Genomic DNA, 20941 nt, shown 5'->3' with positions numbered 1-20941 from the left:
CGAAAAGGTGGAATCAATCAAGCAAGTTGTGCAATTTGAGCCTACGATAAGTGTTCCGCCAGATCGAGTTGCAAGTGTTAAATGCAATGACAATTTGAAGCAACCCTCGATCAAAGAAGAATCTTTAGTGCGTAGCATTAAAGACCTCTCAATCCAAGTCAAGGAGGATCCACCAGACAAAGTGAATTGGCGTCCCACAGGGCATGTCAGGAAGCCGCATCGCAGCCAAAACACCGCAAGACCGGGTGAGAAACCGCCCGATCAAGAGTTAGGCCAACGGTCCTAGTTGTTGTACTTGGTAACAAGGTCATGCGGGACCTAGATAAACCAGCGCTTTGCGAGAGGCAACCCGTATTTTTAATTCTTTTTAGACTAGTTTTTCTTTCTTTTTCTTATGAGAGGAGAGATGAGGGAATTTAATGAGTTTTATGAGTGTTTATACAGGTTTGAAGGGAAAGAGTTAGTCAAAATTTAAAGTAAAGAAGAAAATAAGAAATTTGTCAATTAGCCTCAGCCCCGACCAGGCGAAGCTCAACCGACCGGGCGCGAGAGCTGTGTAAAAAATCGAGTGTATTTTGCCCGATCAGGCGAATGTCGCCCGACCGGGCGCGAGAATTAACATTTACAAACATCTTCGATCGCGCGATTGGGCGAATGCCGCCCGACCGGGTGCGAGAAGAGACGAAAATTCTTTCATCAGATTGCCCGATCGGGCAAAGGGTGCCCGACCGGGCGCGAGAGATAGATGAAATCGGTTCGTTTAGATCGCCCGATCGGGCGATTGCTGCTCGACCGAGCGCGAGAGTATAGCAGAAATAAAAAATCAGATCGCTCGATCGGGCGAGCACCCGCCCGACCAGGCGCGACGCACTGACCCCCTTCTTCTTCTTCTTCCCTTTTTCGGTATTTTCTCATTTCAATCTCTTTCCTCCATAACTTTCTCTCTCTAAAACTCAAATTTCCTCTAACTTCTCTCTAAGTTTTCTCCTTCATTCCTCAACCAAATTCAAAACTTTTTAGATATTATTAATCCTCTCTTCATCCTCTACATTTCGATATAAAAATTTTGAATTTCTTTCAAATTAATTTTCATACCCATTTCTACCATGGCTTCAAAGAGGGCTAGATCTATTTTTGGTAGGAGTTCTAGCTTGAGGGGGTATTATGACCCGGACTTGCAACTCCTGTACTGGCCGACGATCCGCATTGCTAACCAAGAGAAAAAGGAGCGGCTAGAACACCTAGTCGGGCGCGAGGTAATTCCTTCACGGTGGTTACACCGCCCTACTTTAGAATCGTATGGTTTGTTTGATTTTTTGAAACGATTTTTGAATGACATAGGCATGAAAAAATTTGTTGATATGCACTATCTTACATACCGTGAATTGACTTGTGAATTCTTGTCTTCTTTAAAAGTTGTAAATAGTAGAAATGGGCCGGATTTAATTTTTAGGTTGAACAATAGAAATATTAGTTTAACATTTGTGGAATTTTGTAAATTGTTTGAATTGAATTCTGAATTATCATTCCAATGGCATGCCGATTACAAAATGGGTGACATCTATCATGCTCTGACTAGTTTTCCTACTCCCGACCCCCAACATGCTAGTACCAAACCTATTCATCACCCTGTCCCAAAAATCTGCAAAGATTTACGAGTTTGTGTTTTTTAGGTAGGAACGAGCCCCATAACGCCCAAACTAACGAGCTAGCTATTATAGGTCACTCTGTGTGGGTTTGGGAAATTGAACATAGGTAGGTACATTATTCACCATCTGAGTAGACATGTCACAGCCAGTACCCAATCTCGCACCCCCATTCGTATAGGAGGCCTTATTACTAGAATAGCAGTGAAAAAGGCCGGTTTTGTTGAGGATGGACCCCACCAATTGACCAACTGTTGACCAGACACCTATATAACTGCTAGGTATTTTGAGAAGTTGAGGTGGGTACGACCGGATACTGAGCAGACACCCCACTAGTGTATTAGGACTGGGACCGAGCAGCCCTTCCCCATCTTTCCCTTACCGAGTCCTGACTTGATCGCCTTTCCCCAAGGCAACCATCCTACACGTATGACCTTTTAGTTGCCAACGCTAAGGGGCAAGCACCACCAGTTCCACCACCCCAGCCTCAGCCTCAGCCCGAGGTGGCGTTTTCTCCACCTCGCATATCTCACTCCATCTATCATGTTGACTCTGACCCAGTTTGGGACCTTCAGAGTATAGGTCAGGCCTTAGGACGTATCGAGCATTCCCACACTGGCCTTAGGAGGATGGTAGGCTCTATAGACCAAAGGTTAGGGTATTTGGAGAGGAACCAGGGTAGAGCTCTCTACCCTATGTACGATGATTATGCTCGTCGGGGCAACATTCTCGATGATGCTATTTACCCTGAGTGGTTCCAGCCTCCACCCTAGGGATACGATAGGGATCCCACTTCCCATGGTATTTACACTGACTATTCTGCTTTCCATGGGTACGGTCAGGATATTCCTTTCGGGGGACCGACGGGGGGAACTTTTCATGCTGATTATTTTGGTGGTAGCTCTTCTGGTGTAGGTGGTGCAGGTGGCAGTGGAGGTGTAGGGTTCGGCACTATGGATGAAAATGATCAGGACTAGCTATGCTGGGCTAGTTCCCGAGCCATTGAGGACATTGTCTGATTCTAGCTTGGGGGAGATTTTGGATTTGGTATCTTTCTTTTTCTCTTTTCTTTTATTTTTGGTGTGTTTTCTTAGGTTAGTTTTATTGATTTCTTATATAGAAAAAAATACAAAAAAACTGAAAAAAAAATTCCAAAAATACGTTCCAATGAATTGTAAATCATGCTTCCATGTGCCCCATACTTAAGAAAATTTATTTTGATTCTTGGTATATGATGATAAGCATTGTGGATTAGTTGATCATGATTTAATGTTTGATTGCCTTGAAACCTTAACATGCGTCAATTTTGTCCAACTACTTGTGAATATAGTGCTTAACTAGTTGATTTGGTTAGGAATGTGTGATAGTTTCTGGTATGTCAATGAATTTGAGTATTGATTTGCAACTATAAGTAATGTTTATATGATTCATTATTATGCACATTGAGGAGGACGAAGGCGTTCATTCTTTTTGGTGGCCTCCAAATGACTTTAGACACATTTGTTCCCTTCTTGCTACCCATGTTGTTGCCTTGACTTTTTGTTGTTTATTAGCCACATTACAAGCTTATTTTTCCCTATTGGTCCCTAGTCCCAAGCTTGGCTTGGGGGAGCTATTAGTGAGTGAGGTGAGGGAGTTTGTAGTGTGCTTATTATTTTCACAATTTCGGTGGGTTTTTGAGAAGTCGTTTTGTTTTTTATCATGTTTATTTTCGATGAGTTTGAGAGTTATATTTTCTTGAAAAAATAAAGCATGAATTTATGAAAAAAAGAGAAGATCAAGAAAAAATAAGTGAACTTCAAAAGAAAATAAGAACAAAGAGAAAAAAATGTTCAATGTTCAAATATTCTAGTTGGAGGTTGATAAAAAGAAAAAAAAAAGAGCTTTAATGAAAAATTCAAGTTTGGAAATAAAGTTTGTTTATTCACTCCACTTCTTCGTTATTATATCTTATGAGTGATATTGTAAAAGTTGGGATTATTTATATTCATTGGAGTATATTTGGAGGATTTCTGTTAGAGTTGGTTATGTAGGAGATGTTGATCATTATTTATTTTGATCATGGGTTTTACTAGGATTTGCTCCCTTTAAGCATAGCTTTTCCCTCACTTGTTCCCAAATGATTCCTACCCTTTACCCTAGCCTTACATTACAAGCTTTAAACACCTTCCGACCTTTGTGCATAGAGTTGTATGAATGTGAAAGTGTTGTTTATCAATGCAAGTTATGATTTGACATATTCCGAGTCGACTAGTAGGTTGAGCGTTCATTGTTTTATACACACGAGAGTGTGAGTTGGGAGGGCATTGTTCACATAAAGGGGTTGGTTGAAGAGCGATCGAGTACATCTTTTACACGCCACATAAATGAGAGTTGAGTGTGTGAGCACTAGTCTTGAATTCTATATGCTCTTGTGGTTTGCTCTATTTGACTATTGTTAGGGAGGAAAGGTAATTGGATGGATTTGATTGGTTGATTTCGAAGCATGTTTATTTGATCTACCATGAATTGTTTGTGCTTGATTTTTACTTTTTTGGGGTGAAGCATATTTGTTGATTCATTGATGAGATCTCTGCTAAGGGACAAGCAAAGGTTTAGCTTGAGGGAGTTTGATGTATCTATTTTACATAGTGTTTTACCCCCGTCCCTTGGTCATAATTAGTAGTGTTTTTGGCTCTTTAGAGCCACTTTTATTACTAATTGGTGTTTTCTAGTGTTTTCGTAGATTTGGTTGACTTTTGCACGGATTTGCACTTTTGGAGCATTTTCACAAGATATTATAGAGCAATTATGAGCACTAGAGAAGCACGACCAGTTTTTATAGCCCAGGGCCGGTTAGAGTAATCGAACCGGTGATTAAGGGCTCAATATATCTGATACCGGGGCATTTGGACCGAGTATTCAAGACCCGAAGAGGAAACCCAGATTGGCCCGAAGAATTGGAGCCTAATCGTAGTCTAGATAATGGCCCAAGAGAGCCGCCCAACCAAAAAGGCTGGCGCCGGAGGCGCGCCCGGCCGGGCGAGAGAAGCAAAGGTCGGCTCCTGGTGACGCGCCCGACCGGGCACGAGATTTATACCTGAAGAGCAAAAAGGCGCGCCCGATTGGGCGCGTGTTATTGTTAGGAGACGTTTAGCGTCGTTTAAGTTTGTTTTAGTTTAGGATTCGTACGGAGTATGAATACTTCTCAGTAAAACGATTTTAGCATCTTCTTACTCCTTTCTTTACTCTCTTTATTATTTTTTTATATTTTCTCTCTTTACTTAGCTTTTAGATTAGTTTCTTTCTCTTATACTTTTGTTCTTAATCCATTCTTAATTCCAGATTTATTTTGGTAACGATTTCTCTTCTCTTAATCTTAGTTGTTTACTTTATTTTTTTGATCATGTCTTATTTTATTGCTTTGATTAGTTTAGTTTTTATTATGTGTGAGTAGTTTTATTTCTAGGGTTTATGGGGATCCATAAATAATATGAAGGGGTAATTTATTGTTATTGATTGTCAATGCTTAATTAATTTCCTATTGATTGATTTAATGCTCTGTGACTAGATTAGGCCTGATATTTTATGCATGAGTTTGACAATATTGATTCGAGATTCGACAGATGAGAATTGATGTTTAGGTGTAGTTTCAATAGGCAGGTTAATTTATAAATGGTTAAGTCGAGATTCGAAAGATGAGATTTAATACCGATAAATTAATTGTGTGATTATAATACGTAGCGAAAGCCGTTTATAATCTGATTGATGTATGCATTAATGATTGATTATTATGTTTTACCCTGGAATATTATTTATTGGTGAACCTATGCCCTAAATCCTTTTATATATTATTTTCTCCTTATCCTTAATCTTCGTAGTTTAGTTTCATATTCAAATTCACATATTGGTTGCTTTATAATTTAGATTACTTTAGTTGATTAGGAATAGAAAGACTCGTTTCTCTGTGGATTCGACCCTACTTTCCTATCTACATTAGTTAGAGGATTTAGGAAATTATTTTTGATTTGGGGATAAGACTTTACCCTGTCACATACTAAAAGTTACCAAGAACAAATCCTTGAGTCCTTAAGAAGAACTAAAGTAATGTTTCTAGTTTATGGTATAAAGAATGAACAAGTTGTCAAAAGGTTATACGGATGCAAGATTTCCAAACAGGCAAGATTACTTTAGATGTTGATTTAGATACATTTTATGTCTGAATGGAGAAGCACAATAAACTTGAAGAGTTCAAAGCAGAATGTTGTCGCATACTCAATGTCAGAATATGTGTATTTAGCTACAGTAAGAGTAGCTAAAGAGGAAGTTTGGATCAAATTGTCCTGTGATGAAAATGACACCTTTGCCAAAACAAAGGAGCCAAGGTCACATCAAAAATCCAAACAAATAGATATGGGATATCACCTCACTTATGAGATCAATGACAAGCGGGATGTCGTGATCTGCAAAGTTTTATTATGAGTGAGAAATCACTAAACCCCTTCCATAGACTAAAATATGAAAGTCTTACTAAAGGCTTGGATTGAAGCAAGTTATGTAATTTAAGTTGTGTATGTTTTTAGAAAACATATTACATAAGGAATGCATATATTTGCAGAATTATGTTTAAAATAGAAATTTCATTTCTCTCATTTAATTATGGTTTTGGAAATTAGATAAAATGTCCAAAATAATTATGAATTGATAGGCTCATCAGGTTGATGACCTGTGAATGAAACCCCACAAGTGAACAAAATTCATATATTATTTAAGTTCCTAGTTTGCAATCATTAAAGTGGATATAAATGATTTCAATAAATTGACTAGCATGTAAGATTGATTGCATAGCTTAGCTTCATGGGATATGGGGGCATAGTGATGCTCGGTCAATCACTTGGATATGCATGAATGATGCATGATCGAATTATTGTCCTACTTTGAAGTTTAAGTATAAAGCTCCCAAATATGTTAGTGGATTCCTTTGACATGAGTGGAACATTGATTCCATTCAATGATTGTTATGACTATGGTACACTCAAACGTCTACCCGTAACTAGAGATTATAAAGGTTGTTTCCTGGTTATTTCAAAAGTTAATTGAAAGCCTTGTTGCCACAAGATTAGATTGAGTCTACCTATTAAATTAGGTAATATGTCATGGCCGCTTGAAGAGGGAGAATTAAGAAAATATGTGTCAGCGTTCAAATGCATTACTCTGTAATCATTTAGTTTTGTAATTCTAACTAAGATTTCAAGAAACGATTTGTAGATTAATATGATCTCGACATGTGATGCAATCGTATTATCAAATCAACACATATTTACTTAAGGAATTTGAATATTACACACTTGTCTCAGACAAGTGGGAGATTGAAGGATTTATGGCTTTGTCGTGTGCAATTACTAGATATATGAATGAATCAGATTATGGAGATAATTAAGTTGGGACATTTGGGTCATCGTTTTATCATAGCTAGAGGTACTAACAATGTTTGAACTAGTAAAATAGGCCAAACCCCAATTGAACGGATCCTATAAGATCACACAAAAGGCCTAGATCGAGAACGAGAGGACGAGGCCCATGATGGGCCTCATCCTCTACAGTGGCCGGCCATATGGAGTAACGTAAGAGGGTTTTAGGCTTCCTAACCCCTAGTATAATTATAATATATATGATTTTAAATAGACTAAGTGCCTAGGGTTTGCAGGCCAGGATACATGCAATTAAATGGTTAGTGTGATCAAACCCTAATTAGCAAATACGAGACCAAGCCCTCTCAAACTCTCCTCTCTCTCACGGCTCTCTCCTCCTCCCTTGCACCAGTGTGGTAGTTCGTGGTGGTTGGTTAGTGTAATCCCCCGTATTTTAAAAATATTTTATAAATGAAATTTTATTTTATTTATAATATTTATTTGTTATTTTCCGGAATTTAATTTCAAAAGTTTTAAATTATTAATCTGGGTCGAAAATTATTTGAACAAATTATTTTATGCACCTTTATTCTACAATTTATGTCCAATCAAACAAGCCTAACCCATTTGTTTACTTAATTGATCCATTAATTTTTATGAGGCACAATCTTCCTTTTTACCCTACAATAATTCTCTCCTATAAATACCCCATGAATCTTCAAAAATTTCCCACACAAAAAGGTTAGTCTTATTTTCATCCTTCTTTGATTCATTATTTTTCTTAATGTTAATTTAATTGTTTTGGGTTTTGATCTTAGTATAAAGATTATATTTTTAGTATCAAATTATATTTTGATGGTATAAAGATTATAAATTTTAGATTATATTTATGTTATAAATTTTTATATTTTATGAATTATAAACCTAGGGTTTCAATTTATTGAAAATCATGAATTTAGGGTTTTATGAACAATTGATTTAGGGCTCTTATTGTAATGATGTTTTGAAATTTTGGTGATTATAAGTAATGATTATTTTAACTTAATTCCAGATTATTTTGAACACTTAAATTCGGGTTTTAATTTTTAGATTTCCGTTGGTTAATATTAATCCCGTTTTAATCCCGATCAGGTTCTGAACTCATCCAATTTTGATGAAAAAGTAGTGTTTTTCATGTGGAAACAACGTTTTAAGAAATACTCACTACATTAAGTAATGAGCACCACCCTATCGTGGCCAAATTCAGCCACTAAATATGATTTTCAGGCACTTTTATTTTAACAAAGTTTTTTTATACTTAAAATGTTTTCTTGAGTTTAATTGATAAAATTAATTATTTTGAAAGTTAATTAAGCATAATTATATGTTTTTATTGAAGTTTTAACTGCTGGAAATAGTTTCTAAGTACTACTTTTGATGTTTTATAAAGAGGGTTTAATCACCCATTAAAAAGAGAGATTATTAGGGGTTTTAAAATAATTTCAGATTTTTATTCAACTTTAAACTTGCTGTAATTTCATGTATAAGAGTATATTTTAAGGTTTTTATGAAGGAATCTTAAAGAACTATATATAAGCTTTTGATTTCAATTAAAGACAAGGTTTTAAAGTGTTGTTTAATTGGATTTTGAAGGTTTTAAAGTAAGTTAGTATTGCTGTAAATATGATTGATTGGGTATTGATTGAGATGTTATTGTTTGGTTTAGGAGAGGAGTTTATTGAAGGTGATTTCTAGTTAGTAAGTGGCATACCAATTCGTTTGCTCAAGGTACGTACAAGTTACGAAACCTTGATTGTAGGTGCATATTTAAGGACGGATCGAGAACTTAGTATCATGTATAGGATTGACTGGGTTGAATTGTTTGGTTATACATTGTGAATTTCAAATTATGTGCACTAGTTTATAATGCAAGTATTATTTGTGCTCTAATTATGCAAGGTGCGCCTAAAGGCAAAGGTATGTGATTGTTGTAAAGATTAATTTATTACTCATTCATGATTATGCAAACAGGATGAGTAAAGGAAGAATTCAAGTCTTATAAGACGAGGTTAAGGTTTTGTGGTGCCTTATGCACTCAAGGTGTTTATACACCGAGGTAGTAAAGGAATAAATAATAAGTGTTGTTTGTCACTAATGAATCAAGAATTGAAATTGAGAATTTGCCTTGTTTGATTGAATTGTGTTTAGAATGTTTGTATTGAAATGTATATGAGTCATCACCAAGTCTAAACTTGTAAATCACGTAAAGTGCAAGATGGATGAGCAATAAAACTCTGGATTGGTGCACATCTGGAGTAATGACAATCAGGGGTTGGGGTACATGGGGTATTAGCCGTGTACTTTTATCGAGGCCGTCCGATCTACGAGTCTCCTATTTCAAATATTATTTTTCTAAAACTAGGAGTTAGGTGAGATCTCATACTAACTACGGTCACGGAGTCGCGCTCGTGCTCGTGGTCGAATTCAAGTCTTAGAAAGGAGGCATGGGGTTTTTCTTTATTGATGTTCCAAATGGGACATGGGTTGGACAACCTTGTCTATTGCTAAATCCAATGAACTAAATAAATGAGTCAGTCAATATCAATTAGTGAGGTCTTAATAAATTTCATAATCGAGTCATGAATTGAGTCTGTATTTAATGATGCTTGTGCATGATTATTAGTAGCATGTTAGGTATTTTCTTAATTTATTTCGCAGCTTGTATGTACTCAGCTTTGCTGACTGCGTGCTTTTGTGTGTGTCTTTCTTTGGTCATGGCCTTCGCCCTTCAATGACCCTGTGACGATCCAATTTTTACACTTGTAATATTGGGGAGAAAATTAACCACATGTTCTTACATGCGCAGCATTCGCATCAGGGTTGTGGGATTTTGAGTAGAGAGGTGGTTATTATTCGCAGTTTATTTCTTTTTATAAGTTTGAATTTATATAAACTCTAGTTTTATTTATTTACTACTTTTTGTGGGGTTTTGAATAAGGGCCTTTATGGTTCCAAGTTGTATCACTTAATTTGATTTTGGTTATTGGTTTTAAAACTTATTTATAACTGATTTAGTTTTTCCGCTGCTAATTTCTGATATAGCCTTAACGTTTGAACACGTGGCGGTAGCACACCAGTAATTCTTTGGATTTTGTTCAGGGTTTTTAAAGGTTTTTAAGTGAGAATTATTGGGGTGTTACAGTTAGTCCATTAAAGGTAGTGATCGCGGTTTTCCTCAATCACTCGATCAATCTAGTATTGGACAACGACTCGTTTGAAGCTCGTGGACTAAGTAGAGGAGTAATGCTTGGGCATCTATTCTCTCCCAGATTTTCCAGTCAAATTTCTACGTACAATTCACGCTTCAAAGGTATAATTATGTGTCTTGTGTGTTATGCATGCGATCTTGGGATTAGGTGCTTGATTCAATATGATTCATAATTTTTCCGCTTAATAGTACCTATAAACTCCTAGAGTTAAGGTCCATTTGTACACTAGTGGAACAATGGCCATCCGTAACGGCCTATTTGTAATGGGCAAATAAATTCCCGTTAAAATCACATCATTTTTAATGGGCAAAGCCAATGTCCGTTACGAAAAACCAATGACTTGAGAAAGAAAAGAAGTATTCGTAATGGGCAATTATATGCCCATTACAAAAAGCTCATTGTTCGTAACGGGCACTTTTTTGCCTGTTACAAATAAAGACTTATTCGTAACTTACAGCTTATGCCCGTTACAAATAGAAAAGTCAATTGAATTTTGACCTGTTATTTGTAGCCAAAAAAAGTGACCGTTACGAATAAGCCTTCAAATTAAACCCTAACTTTTCATTTCCCCTTTCTCACTCTCCCTCTCTCCTCAAACTCCCTCCTTTACCTTCACCTTTTGTTCTCACTTTTTCACTCCCAAACTCCCTCCTTCTTCGTCGAACTCCATTGAAGCTCCGCCGGATCGGAAATCCCTCACAATTCCCTTTCTTCTCCCTCGGCTACTGGAGCACTTCTCGGCTACCAGTCCTCCTCAATTCTTGCCTTCTCCCTCGTAATTCCCTTTTTCTCCCTTGCAACTCCCTTCTTCTCTGTCGACTCCAGTGGTGTTCCCTTGACGCCGGCCGTCAGCCCCTTTCTTCTCTCTCGCAATTCCCTTCTTCTCCATCGGCTGCTAGAGCATCTTCTCGCCTAATTCCGGCCACCAGTTCTCCACATGCAGTCACCCTTACATTGCGGTATGCAGGGGCGGATCTATTAAGGTGCACAGTGAGTCACGTGACTCAGCAGCACAAAAAAAAAAAAAAAAAAAAAATCTAAGAGACCGCCTATTAGAGTTAGGCGGTCTCTTTGTTGCTTCTATTTGAGATGACCACTGTCATATTTTTTAAATATCAAAGAGACCGCCTATTAAAATATCAGATAAGTGGTCTCTTTGTTGCTGCTTTTGCCACCACGTCATTATAGACCTCTTTTCTAGATAACATGTCTCTTTTTGTCAGCCAGAATATTTTTTTGCGCTGCTTTCATATTTCATTAAAGAGACCTGTTATATTTAATAACTGGTCTCTTAAGTAATCTCACTTTTTTTTTAATAAATTCTTGTTTCTAAGTAAAAAAAATCATAAAGTTAGTTTAATGTAATAGTTTTATAGTATGTATTTTTGTGTCCTATTTTTGGATTGAAATCTTTTTGGTGAAATATAAATTTTTTTATATAATTTTTAGATTGAAATATATAAGTGATCAATTATTGATGGTGACTCATAAGTTCGAATATCCTAGATTCGCCACTGGCGGTATGCTAATCAATTTTTAAGTTTCAACTTTCACTCTACAACATAAATTTCTGCTTTATAATTTGACCAAGAGCACATTTGAATTCGTTTGATTTCTTTGAGTATTTTGTGTTATCTGTAATTTTAATTAGTTCACTAGTTCAGTACTTTTTTTTTTTTTTGAAGAATCACTATTTTGTAGTTCAATACATAGGGTATGCTAGTAATGCTATTTTTATATGTTTGTGGATTGGTAATTATTGTGGAAGCTGTGAATTTTTCATTGCAATTGCAAAATTATCATGAAATGGGTTTGTAATTGTTGTTTTCAGCACAACAAAGATAATTTGATCTTAAATTTTGGTAAAGCTTCACCATATTTTGACATTTGTTAGTGAATTTGATTTTGAGTGGTTCCAATCGGGTAACGATGATGGTAAATTGATGGGATTATTCAATTGGACACTCTTTTCATTTTTATATTAATCTATATTAGTACAAATATTATTTGCCAACAAGGGTATACTAGTAGTATTAGTAGTCACTTACAACAACAAACCGAATTTGAAGCTTGTTGTGCTACAATTTTCACCCTAAATTCCTATGACCTACAGGTTGTAGGTTGCAGATTCGCAACGTACAGGTCGAAGGTAGCTGCCAAGTTAAGACCAAGAAACTGAGAATATTCCTACGAATCTTCGAGCGGGAAAATGAACAAAATGCTATCCAAAGAAATCGGAACCACTACTAGCAGTCAAGCCGTTGAGAAAGACCAATTCAAACGTGGGAGTACCAGACCTGGAGACGTGGAGAGAAAGTAGGAACAGCTTGGGGTGTTAGCTCCGGATTCCTAGGGATTGAGGGAAAGAGCCGTTGAATATCTTTTGAATGCTTTTCTATTATATATAGGCAAGCCTAATCATTGTACAAGGCATCAAAAATATACATTAGCCTTACCGCTAAGCATCATCATAGAAAGCACCTACTATAACTACTCGTTCTATAATTTGTAATCCTTATTGTAACCTGTTTCACATAAACACCTAGTGGATTGGTGGACTCATATATAGCTGCCCGCTGTTTTTACCCTTATTCTTGGGGTTTTCTGCGTCATCATTCCTTGTGTCTTCTCCTCTCTTCCCTCTTTTTCTCTTCTATTAATCTCTGTTAGCATATTTCACCATTACAATCTAGCTGTAATTATCGTAACCCAGGTCGAACCTGGTAACCAGGTTTTTGACCAAAGCAGTTTGGCGCCGTCTGTGGTGATACAATTAGATAATTCAGTCCATCTTTCACCATGGGAGAAGACCCTGATCCAAACGCAAATGCATTAATCGAGCAATTGCGGGAAGAGCTGGGAGCCTCCATAGAGTGGAGACAGAAGCTCGAAGAAGAATCTCAAGCAACTTTAGCAAGATTAAAAGCTGAATCTGAAGCATCCTTGGAGAAGCTATCCAAAGAGCTAGAATCTGTCAGGAGCAACAAGAAGAAAAGGGTTAAGATCGATGACATACCCCAATTCACCCTGGTCTCCTCTGATGAATCTGAAGGTGAAGATGCAGGAGAAGGATCTCGTGGTGATGAGGAGCAATCTGATGGGAATCCCCACCCTATGGCCAGGCAAGTCGCCGTTATTAAAGCCCAAAACCGGAAAATGATGAAACTCTTGACCCGCTTACCAGTGCTCCTAAACTTGTAGCTTATGAATCTCGTGATGGATTCGCTGAATCCCCATTTGTGGAGGAGATTGCTAAAGTACGTATTCCCGCAAAGCTAAGCATCCCCTCCTTCCCAAAGATGTACGACGGAACCACTGATCCCCAAGATCATGTGGGCCTGTACAAGCTAAATATGTGGCAATTGTCAATTCTGTGGGAACTAATTGAGCCCACTATGTGTAAGTCCTTCGACGCTACTCTATTAGGACCTGCACTTCAATGACTTATCAACCTAAATCCAGGTACCATCGCCAGCTTCTCCAGCTTGGTGAACAAATTCTACCAACAATTCGCTACCAGCCGAGAGCTGGATAAGCAAAGCACTGACCTGTATCGGATCGTTCAGAAGCAGAACGAGACAACCCGGCAGTACTGGGACAGGTTCAATCGAGAAATTGTCAGCATCAAAACTTGTGACCACTCAACTGCCATCGAAGCCTTTTGCAAAGGTCTCAATTACAGATCCAGGTTGTATTATGAGCTAACAAGATATCCTTGCTCCTCATTTGAAGAAGTTAGAACCAGAGCAATGGCTGAAGTCCACGTGGAACAAGATGAGCATGCTAGGAACTGGGTTGAAAGGAGACCGTCGGGGTACCCAAGGAATCAATCCTTCAACAATCAAAACTCCGGCACCCGATAAAGTAGCTGGAAACCAAGGCGCAGCAACGTCAACAGCATATCTGAGCCAAAAGCAGGTGAAAGCTCCAGCTGGCCAGCTATAGAGTACCATCTAGATATCAACTCTTATGGTTTCGATACCGATATAGTAGGAGTGGTGAACGCTCTCAAAGATATTGGGCAACCGGTAAGGTGGCCTAGGAAGAGCGACAAACCCGACCACCAGAAGGATAAATCAAGGTGGTGTGAGTACCATGGAGACCATGGGCATAGGACTGACGAATGTAACAGTCTTAAAAGAGAAGTAGCCTGGCTGCCCAAAAGAGGCTATCTGAAAGACCTCCTTGGAAAGAAGGGAAAAGGGCCTGAAGTTAAGCAGGAAGCACTACCAGGTCCGCCAGCTTCGCCTACCCCAGGCGTTGTGATTCAAGCGATATCACGAGGATCTAGCATCAACGGTCTGACCTACTCCAATACAAAGCGTATAGCAAGAGTTGGCACCTCACCGTCCAGCATCCCCCAAACCTATCCAAGCAGTGATGAAAAGAAGTTGGATGATATGGCAATACTATTCGATGAGAGTAGGTTTAACGAGCCCGAGCATCATGATTGCTTGGTAATCTCCCTCCATGTGGGTCAATGCAAGATGAAGAGAGTACTGGTAGATAATGGAAACTCGGCTTATATAATTTTCAAAGACGCTCTAGATCAAGCCGGCTTCAAAGAGTCCGACATTACCAAGAGGTCTATAGTTCTGATCGGGTTCAATGGCGAACCTATGAATTCCTTAGCAGAAATCCAGCTGCCTACGCTGCTCAAAGGAATCAACATGATGCACAAGTTCTACGTAATAGACTGCAAAATCGCTTATAATGTGATAGTTGGAACCCCTTGGATCCATAAAATGAAAGCTATCTCATATACCTATCACCAGCTGCTCAAATTTCCAAGCCAGTGGGGAGTAGCAGTAGCCGAGGGAGATAGAAAGCAAGCGCGGGAATGCTACCAGCTCGCCCTAAAACCCCATGGCCCCACTATTTAGCAATGACAGAAAAATCCAGCACCCAAGCGCCCAGACGAACTACAATTAGATGAAGTCGTGCGGGATGAGTCAAAGCCGGAGCAAAAGGTTAAAATCAGAGCTGCATTGACAACAGATCAGAAAGAAGCTACCATCAAGTGCCTCAGAGAAACTCAGATTGCTTCGCATGGTCGCATCAGGATATGACGGAAATCAGTCCTGAAATCATCACTCATAAGCTGAACGTGGACCCAAATGTAAGGCCTCTAAAGAAAAAAAGGAGGAAATTTGCACCAGAGCGCAATCAAAACATCAATGAGGAAGTCCAGAAGCTGTTAGATACCGGGAAGATAAGGGAAGTAAAGTACCCAGATTGGTTAGCTAACGTGTTGTCGTCAGCAAGAAGAACAGAACTTAGAGAGTCTGCATCGACTTCACAGACCTGAAAAAGGCATGCCCCAAAGACCCATTCCCTCTCCCTCATATAGACTCAATGATAGATGCAACAGCTGGCCACGAACTCCTCACTTTCATGGATGCGTATTCCGGCTACAACCAGATCTTAATGCACCCAGATGACCAAGAGAAGACGGCTTTCATGACAGATAAAGGAATCTACTGCTACAAGGTAATGTCGTTCGGTTTGAAGAACGCAGGTTCAACCTATCAGAGGCTAGTCAACAAAATGTTCAAGGGTCAGCTGGGGGACACCATGGAGGTATACATCGATGATATGTTATTAAAGTCCAAGAAAGCAGCTGATCATGTGACCATCTAGAAGAAACATTCAGCATTCTCCGGAAGTATGAAATGAAGCTGAAACCGTCCAAATGTTCGTTCGGAGTAGCTGCAGGTAAGTTTCTGGGCTACATAGTCACTCAGCGAGGAATCGAAGCTAGCCCAGACCAGGTACGCGCTGTAATCGATATTTAATCACCTAGAAACTTGAAAGAGGTACAAAAATTAACAGGTAGAGTAGCTGCACTAAATAGGTTTATTTCGAGATCATCAGATAAATGCCACCTATTTTACAACGTCCTAAAGAAAAATAAAGGTTTTACTTGGTTTGATGATCACGAAAAGGTCCTACAAGACCTCAAACACTATTTAATGACGCCACCTTTATTATCTAAACCTTCTGAAGGAGAGTCTTTGCAGCTTTACCTCGCAGTCAGCACCCAAGCTGTTAGTGCTGTCTTAGCAAGGGTGGCTGAAAATCAGCAGTTACCTGTTTATTATGTAAGCAAAACTCTCCCCAATGCTGAAACTAGGTACTCCTCTCTTGAAAAACTGGTTTTAGCACTGATTGTAGCTAGCAGGAAACTTCGCCATTATTTCTAAACTCACTCGATAGTGGTAAAAACTAACTATCCTGTGAAGGCTGTTTTGCGCAGACCGGAGTTAACAGGTCGAATGAGCAAATGGGCAATTGAGCTCAGCGGATTTGGTATAACATACGAACCAAGAACAGCTATCAAATCACAAGCACTAGCCGACTTTGTGGGTGACTTCAGCCCTAATCTTGAACAACAGGCAACCTTGGAATCTGAACAGATCAACCAAGTCCGTAACCCAGGTACCTGGATACTCTATGTTGATGGCTCATCTAACTTTCGAGGTGCAGGCCTCGGTGTTATGCTGAAGTCACCACAGGGGGACATGATAGTACAAGCTATTTATTGTGATTTCAAAGCTACTAACAACGAGGCAGAATACGAACCTTTGATTGCAGATATGAATCTTGCAACGGACCTGGGTATTACTAACTTGCAGGTATTTTGTGATTCCCTCTTGATAGCAAGTCAAATGAACGGAGAATTTACGGCCAAGGATTCCAAAATGGTTCTATACCTAGACTTCGCAAAATCCTTAGAAACCAAATTATCAACCTTCACCATAAAGAAAATACCCAGAGACAAAAATACACAAGCAGACGCCCTAGCCAATCTGGGATCAGCCCTAAGAAAATCCAAATTCTCTTCTATCCCCTTGATCCACCTGCTAGCTCATGTCGTTGACACAACCAACCGCCCATCTAAACCTAGCGTCCCAGAACCTGTAAAACCCGAACTAGACAATCCAGAAACACCCATCCCTAATCTGAACCAACCTGTTAAGATCGAACCTGAAGAACCCAACTTCGTTGCACCTGTGACCAACCTAACCAGCTAGACACAACCTATATCCGATTACCTAGAGCACGGCACATTACCGGAAAATAAAGCGAAAGCAAGAGCACTCATATTTAAAGTCAGCAGATACACAATCATCCAAGGTGTCCTATTCAAAAATTCCACCAGAGGTATCTTGCAACGCTGCATAAGGGAAGATGGCTACGAGATGATCCTCAAAGATTTTCATGACGGAGAATGTGGAGCCAATTAAGCTGGAAGAACTTTAGCCAACAGAATAGTCGCCTATGGGTACTACTGGCCAACTTTGCGAGAGGATGCTACACAGGTACCTACGAAAATGTGATAGCTGTAAGCGACACTCGGGTATTACTCATAAACATTCTATGCCTTTGGATCCCACTTTGACACCGTGGCCTTTCATGAGATGGGGCATGGACATAGTAGGTAAATTACCTGCCGCCCCAGGTTAGAAGGTCTATATGTTAGCTCTAACAGATTACTTTTCCAAGTGTATTGAAGCTGACGCGTTCTAACAGGTTAGAGACAAAGAAGTTATCAATTTTATCTGGACTAATATAATCTGCAGGTTCAGAGTACCATCTAAAATAGTGTGTGATAACGGGTCCTAGTTCATAAGTGCCCCAACCAGAAACTTCTACGACAAATGGAACATCACACTAGTCACCTCCACACCCAGATATCCTCAAGCAAACCGACAAGCCAAATCCAGCAACAAAGTCATCATTGGGTCCTTAAAAAAGAAGCTAAAGGATAAGAAAGGTAGGTGGGAAGAAGAACGTCCAAGAATCCTATGGGCCAATAGAACCACACCAAGAACCGCCACAGGTCAGACGCCTTTCTCACTGGTATACGGATGCGAAGCTGTATTACCTACAGAAGTCACCACCCCAATAGCCAGATACGGCTTCATGACGCCAGAGCGCAATAGCGAGGAGCTGTCAAACGACCTAGATACCATAAAAGAACGAAGAGACCTAGCTCGCATAAGGTTAGCCACCTATCAGCAAATGGTAGCTAGAAGCTTCAATAGAAACGTCAGAGCCAGAATGTTCAAAGTGGGAGATTGGGTTCTAAGGAAAGTTTTCCAAAATACCCAAGAGCTCAACGCAGGTAAGTTGGGGGCAACCTGGGAAGGCCCATACCAAATTGTAGAAGTCATCGGCAAAGGGGCCTACATGTTAGCTACAACGAATGGTAAGCTGGTACCCAGAAGCTGGAACGCAGCACATCAGAAACTTTATCACTTTTAAAAGTTTTCGTTCAAAAAAAAAAAAATTGCATATCTATCTTTTAAGTCACCAGTGCTAACTTGAGCTTCGGAGGGCCGTTGGTGGCAGCACCAACGGCCAGCTTTAACTTGTTATTTTGCAGAATCAAAGGACCAAGAGAGGATAACCAAAGACAATCTGAAAAGAAGCAAGATGACACAAAAGGCAAAAATATTCAATAAGCAAAGCAGCTAAGGGCCTAAGCGCCAGACACCGCAGATTCACAGAAACAAAGACCAATAACAAAGCACATACTCAAGCCAAAGAAATCTAAGCAAATCTAAGGTATCAAACGGTTACTCAAAGGAAATTGATATGTAATGTTCAAACAGTAGAAAATGCAAAGTTTGAACCCCCGCTCCCACAAGCGAGGTAAAACAAGGTCTAAAAAGAGCAAAATATTATTTTAACAACCGATATCAAGAGTCGAAGAAAACAAAATCATCATGGATCAAGCATCAGATAGCTACTCATCCTCCTCAATCCTCCTAGGTGGGGACTCAAGCTGATGGCCCGGAGAAGACTCGGTGGTAGACTTCGTGGCCTCAGGTTCCACATGGTCAGCTTCACCAGATGCTAGGTATCTGATATAGCGAAATGTTAGATAATCATCAACTAATTGTCGAAGCTTCTTCAGACCTGCGTCCCCTTCAAACTTCTTCAGCAAAGATTTATTAGCCATATAAGCCTTAATCCTCAGAGTAACCTCAGCCTCAATGTTCTTGTTCTCATTTTCCAGGTCAACCAACTTCTTATACAGATCTGCCGCCTCCTTATCCTTCTTATTTAGCTCTTCACTTAGCTAGTAAAGCATCCTCTCTCTTCTTCATCTCCTCCTTAAAATGCTTCTGCTTACCCTCTAGCTGCAGGTTAACATCCTCTACCTTCTTCTTAGCCGCTTCTTCCTGAAGTTGTAGCATCTTTTTAGCCTTGTCAGACTCTAGCAGCTTCCTCTCCAAGCCATCAAGCTGGGACTTGGAATACAAAATGTTTTGGAAACCCTGTTGCACCAACCAAGCATCCAGCCAGTACATATCTATCTAGAAACAAATTAAACAGAACTAGTTTAGAATTCATACCTGTAGAACCAGTTAAGCCCCGTCAGCTAGAGCCAAAGAACCATCCAAACTCGCCAAGCGCTTAGCAGCTGCTGGAAACAGGAGCTTCTGAGCCTCTGGCCAAATCCCATTACTTGTGCCTTCCTCAGCCAGAAAGTCAGGAGGGAAACGGACATCATAGGTGTCCGGAATAATCACAGCCTCAACAGGAACATTAGACCTAGTACGAGGAATCCTAACCTCTTCTCTGTTAGAAAGAGTCCTAGAAGGGCTTTTCTTAGCCCGGTGAATAGTAGTATCAATCGAACCACCTGCTGGGCTGTCACCCCTCTTCCTTTTGGCACGTTGCAGTGCCTCTTCCCGAGACATGATGACATTCTTCCTTGGTACAACCAAACAAACACCATTCCTTAAACAAAGTACACAGAACCGTATGCCAAGCAAACCAACAACCACAAAAGCTATACCTGAAGACATAGTAGCACTAGCAGTAGTAGCAGAGGGAGTAGGGAGATCGCCTATAACCTTCCCAGGAATTTGATACAATGCCCTCACAACCAATTCTGAACCGTCTTCCGGCTTAATAGCATCCAAACGCAGATTTGCAGAAGACACGCAAAGTTCAAAGCACTTAGTTAATATACCTTATTCCAAAACCTACCACACCTAAGATCAAGAACCTCGATTTCCACGACCTGTCAGGGGTCTCATATCCCAGAAAAAGGGAAGGGTGGTAAGAGGCCCTCCTATAAATCGTGACCCTATCAAGGTCCTTTTTCCTCAGCTCGTAACATCTAATAAAGTCAGTTGCATTCACCTTTGTCTCCCAATTAGTCGTAGCCTCATTAACGTTACTAATCAAGTTCCAGACAGCAGGCATAAGCTGCCCTGGACTCAAGTCAAAAGTTTCTAGAATTTGCTTAGCCAAGTGAGAAAAGGGATAAGAAAAACCATGTTTAAAGGAATACTCATAAAACACGATGTTATCCTTGCTGCAGAGCTGTGGCCTGTCATTTGGTCCAGTCACAATCAGCACAGCAGATTCAAGGAACCCAGCCGATGCTTTCAGCTCTGCCAAATCAGCCTCCGTAACTTTGCTAACCTTGTCTTCATCTGCTCTCCCCATCTTACTTTGGCTCACTCCCAAGTTCCTAGTTATATGTCTATGGCATTTCTTCTTAGCAACATGTTTGATTTTTACCATAATTGAAAGCAATTTTCGCAAGACAAAACAAAGAAAACAATGAAATCTGGAAACAAAAACCAAATTACTTACCAGGGTAAAGGGAGTGAGCAAAGCTTGACTCCACAGC

General features: G+C 39.6%; 1 protein-coding gene across 1 annotated transcript; it reads left to right on the top strand.

Moving 5' to 3' along the window:
• The first annotated feature begins 13083 nt into the window (after positions 1-13083).
• On the top strand, positions 13084-15167 carry LOC110711344. Its single transcript, XM_021889722.1, has 4 exons — positions 13084-13406; positions 13469-13683; positions 13747-13972; positions 14153-15167. Exons 1-4 carry the CDS (start codon positions 13084-13086, stop codon positions 15165-15167), a joined length of 1779 nt encoding a protein of 592 aa, XP_021745414.1.
• The last annotated feature ends 5774 nt before the right edge of the window (positions 15168-20941 follow it).

The sequence above is a fragment of the Chenopodium quinoa genome, unplaced genomic scaffold (assembly GCF_001683475.1).
Source record: "Chenopodium quinoa cultivar QQ74 unplaced genomic scaffold, ASM168347v1, whole genome shotgun sequence".
NCBI classification, from domain to species: Eukaryota; Viridiplantae; Streptophyta; class Magnoliopsida; order Caryophyllales; family Amaranthaceae; genus Chenopodium; species Chenopodium quinoa.
This window is presented reverse-complemented; position numbering and strand designations above follow the sequence as displayed.

Coding starts and splice junctions, on each gene's coding strand:
- LOC110711344 (XM_021889722.1), top strand. CDS start 13,084: ATGGGAGAAGACCCTGATCCAAACGCAAATGCATTAATCGAGCAATTG. Junction 13,684..13,746: donor ACTAATTGAGCCCACTATGT/GTAAGTCCTTCG, acceptor ACCTAAATCCAG/GTACCATCGCCAGCTTCTCC. Junction 13,973..14,152: donor GGTCTCAATTACAGATCCAG/GTTGTATTATGA, acceptor CCGATAAAGTAG/CTGGAAACCAAGGCGCAGCA.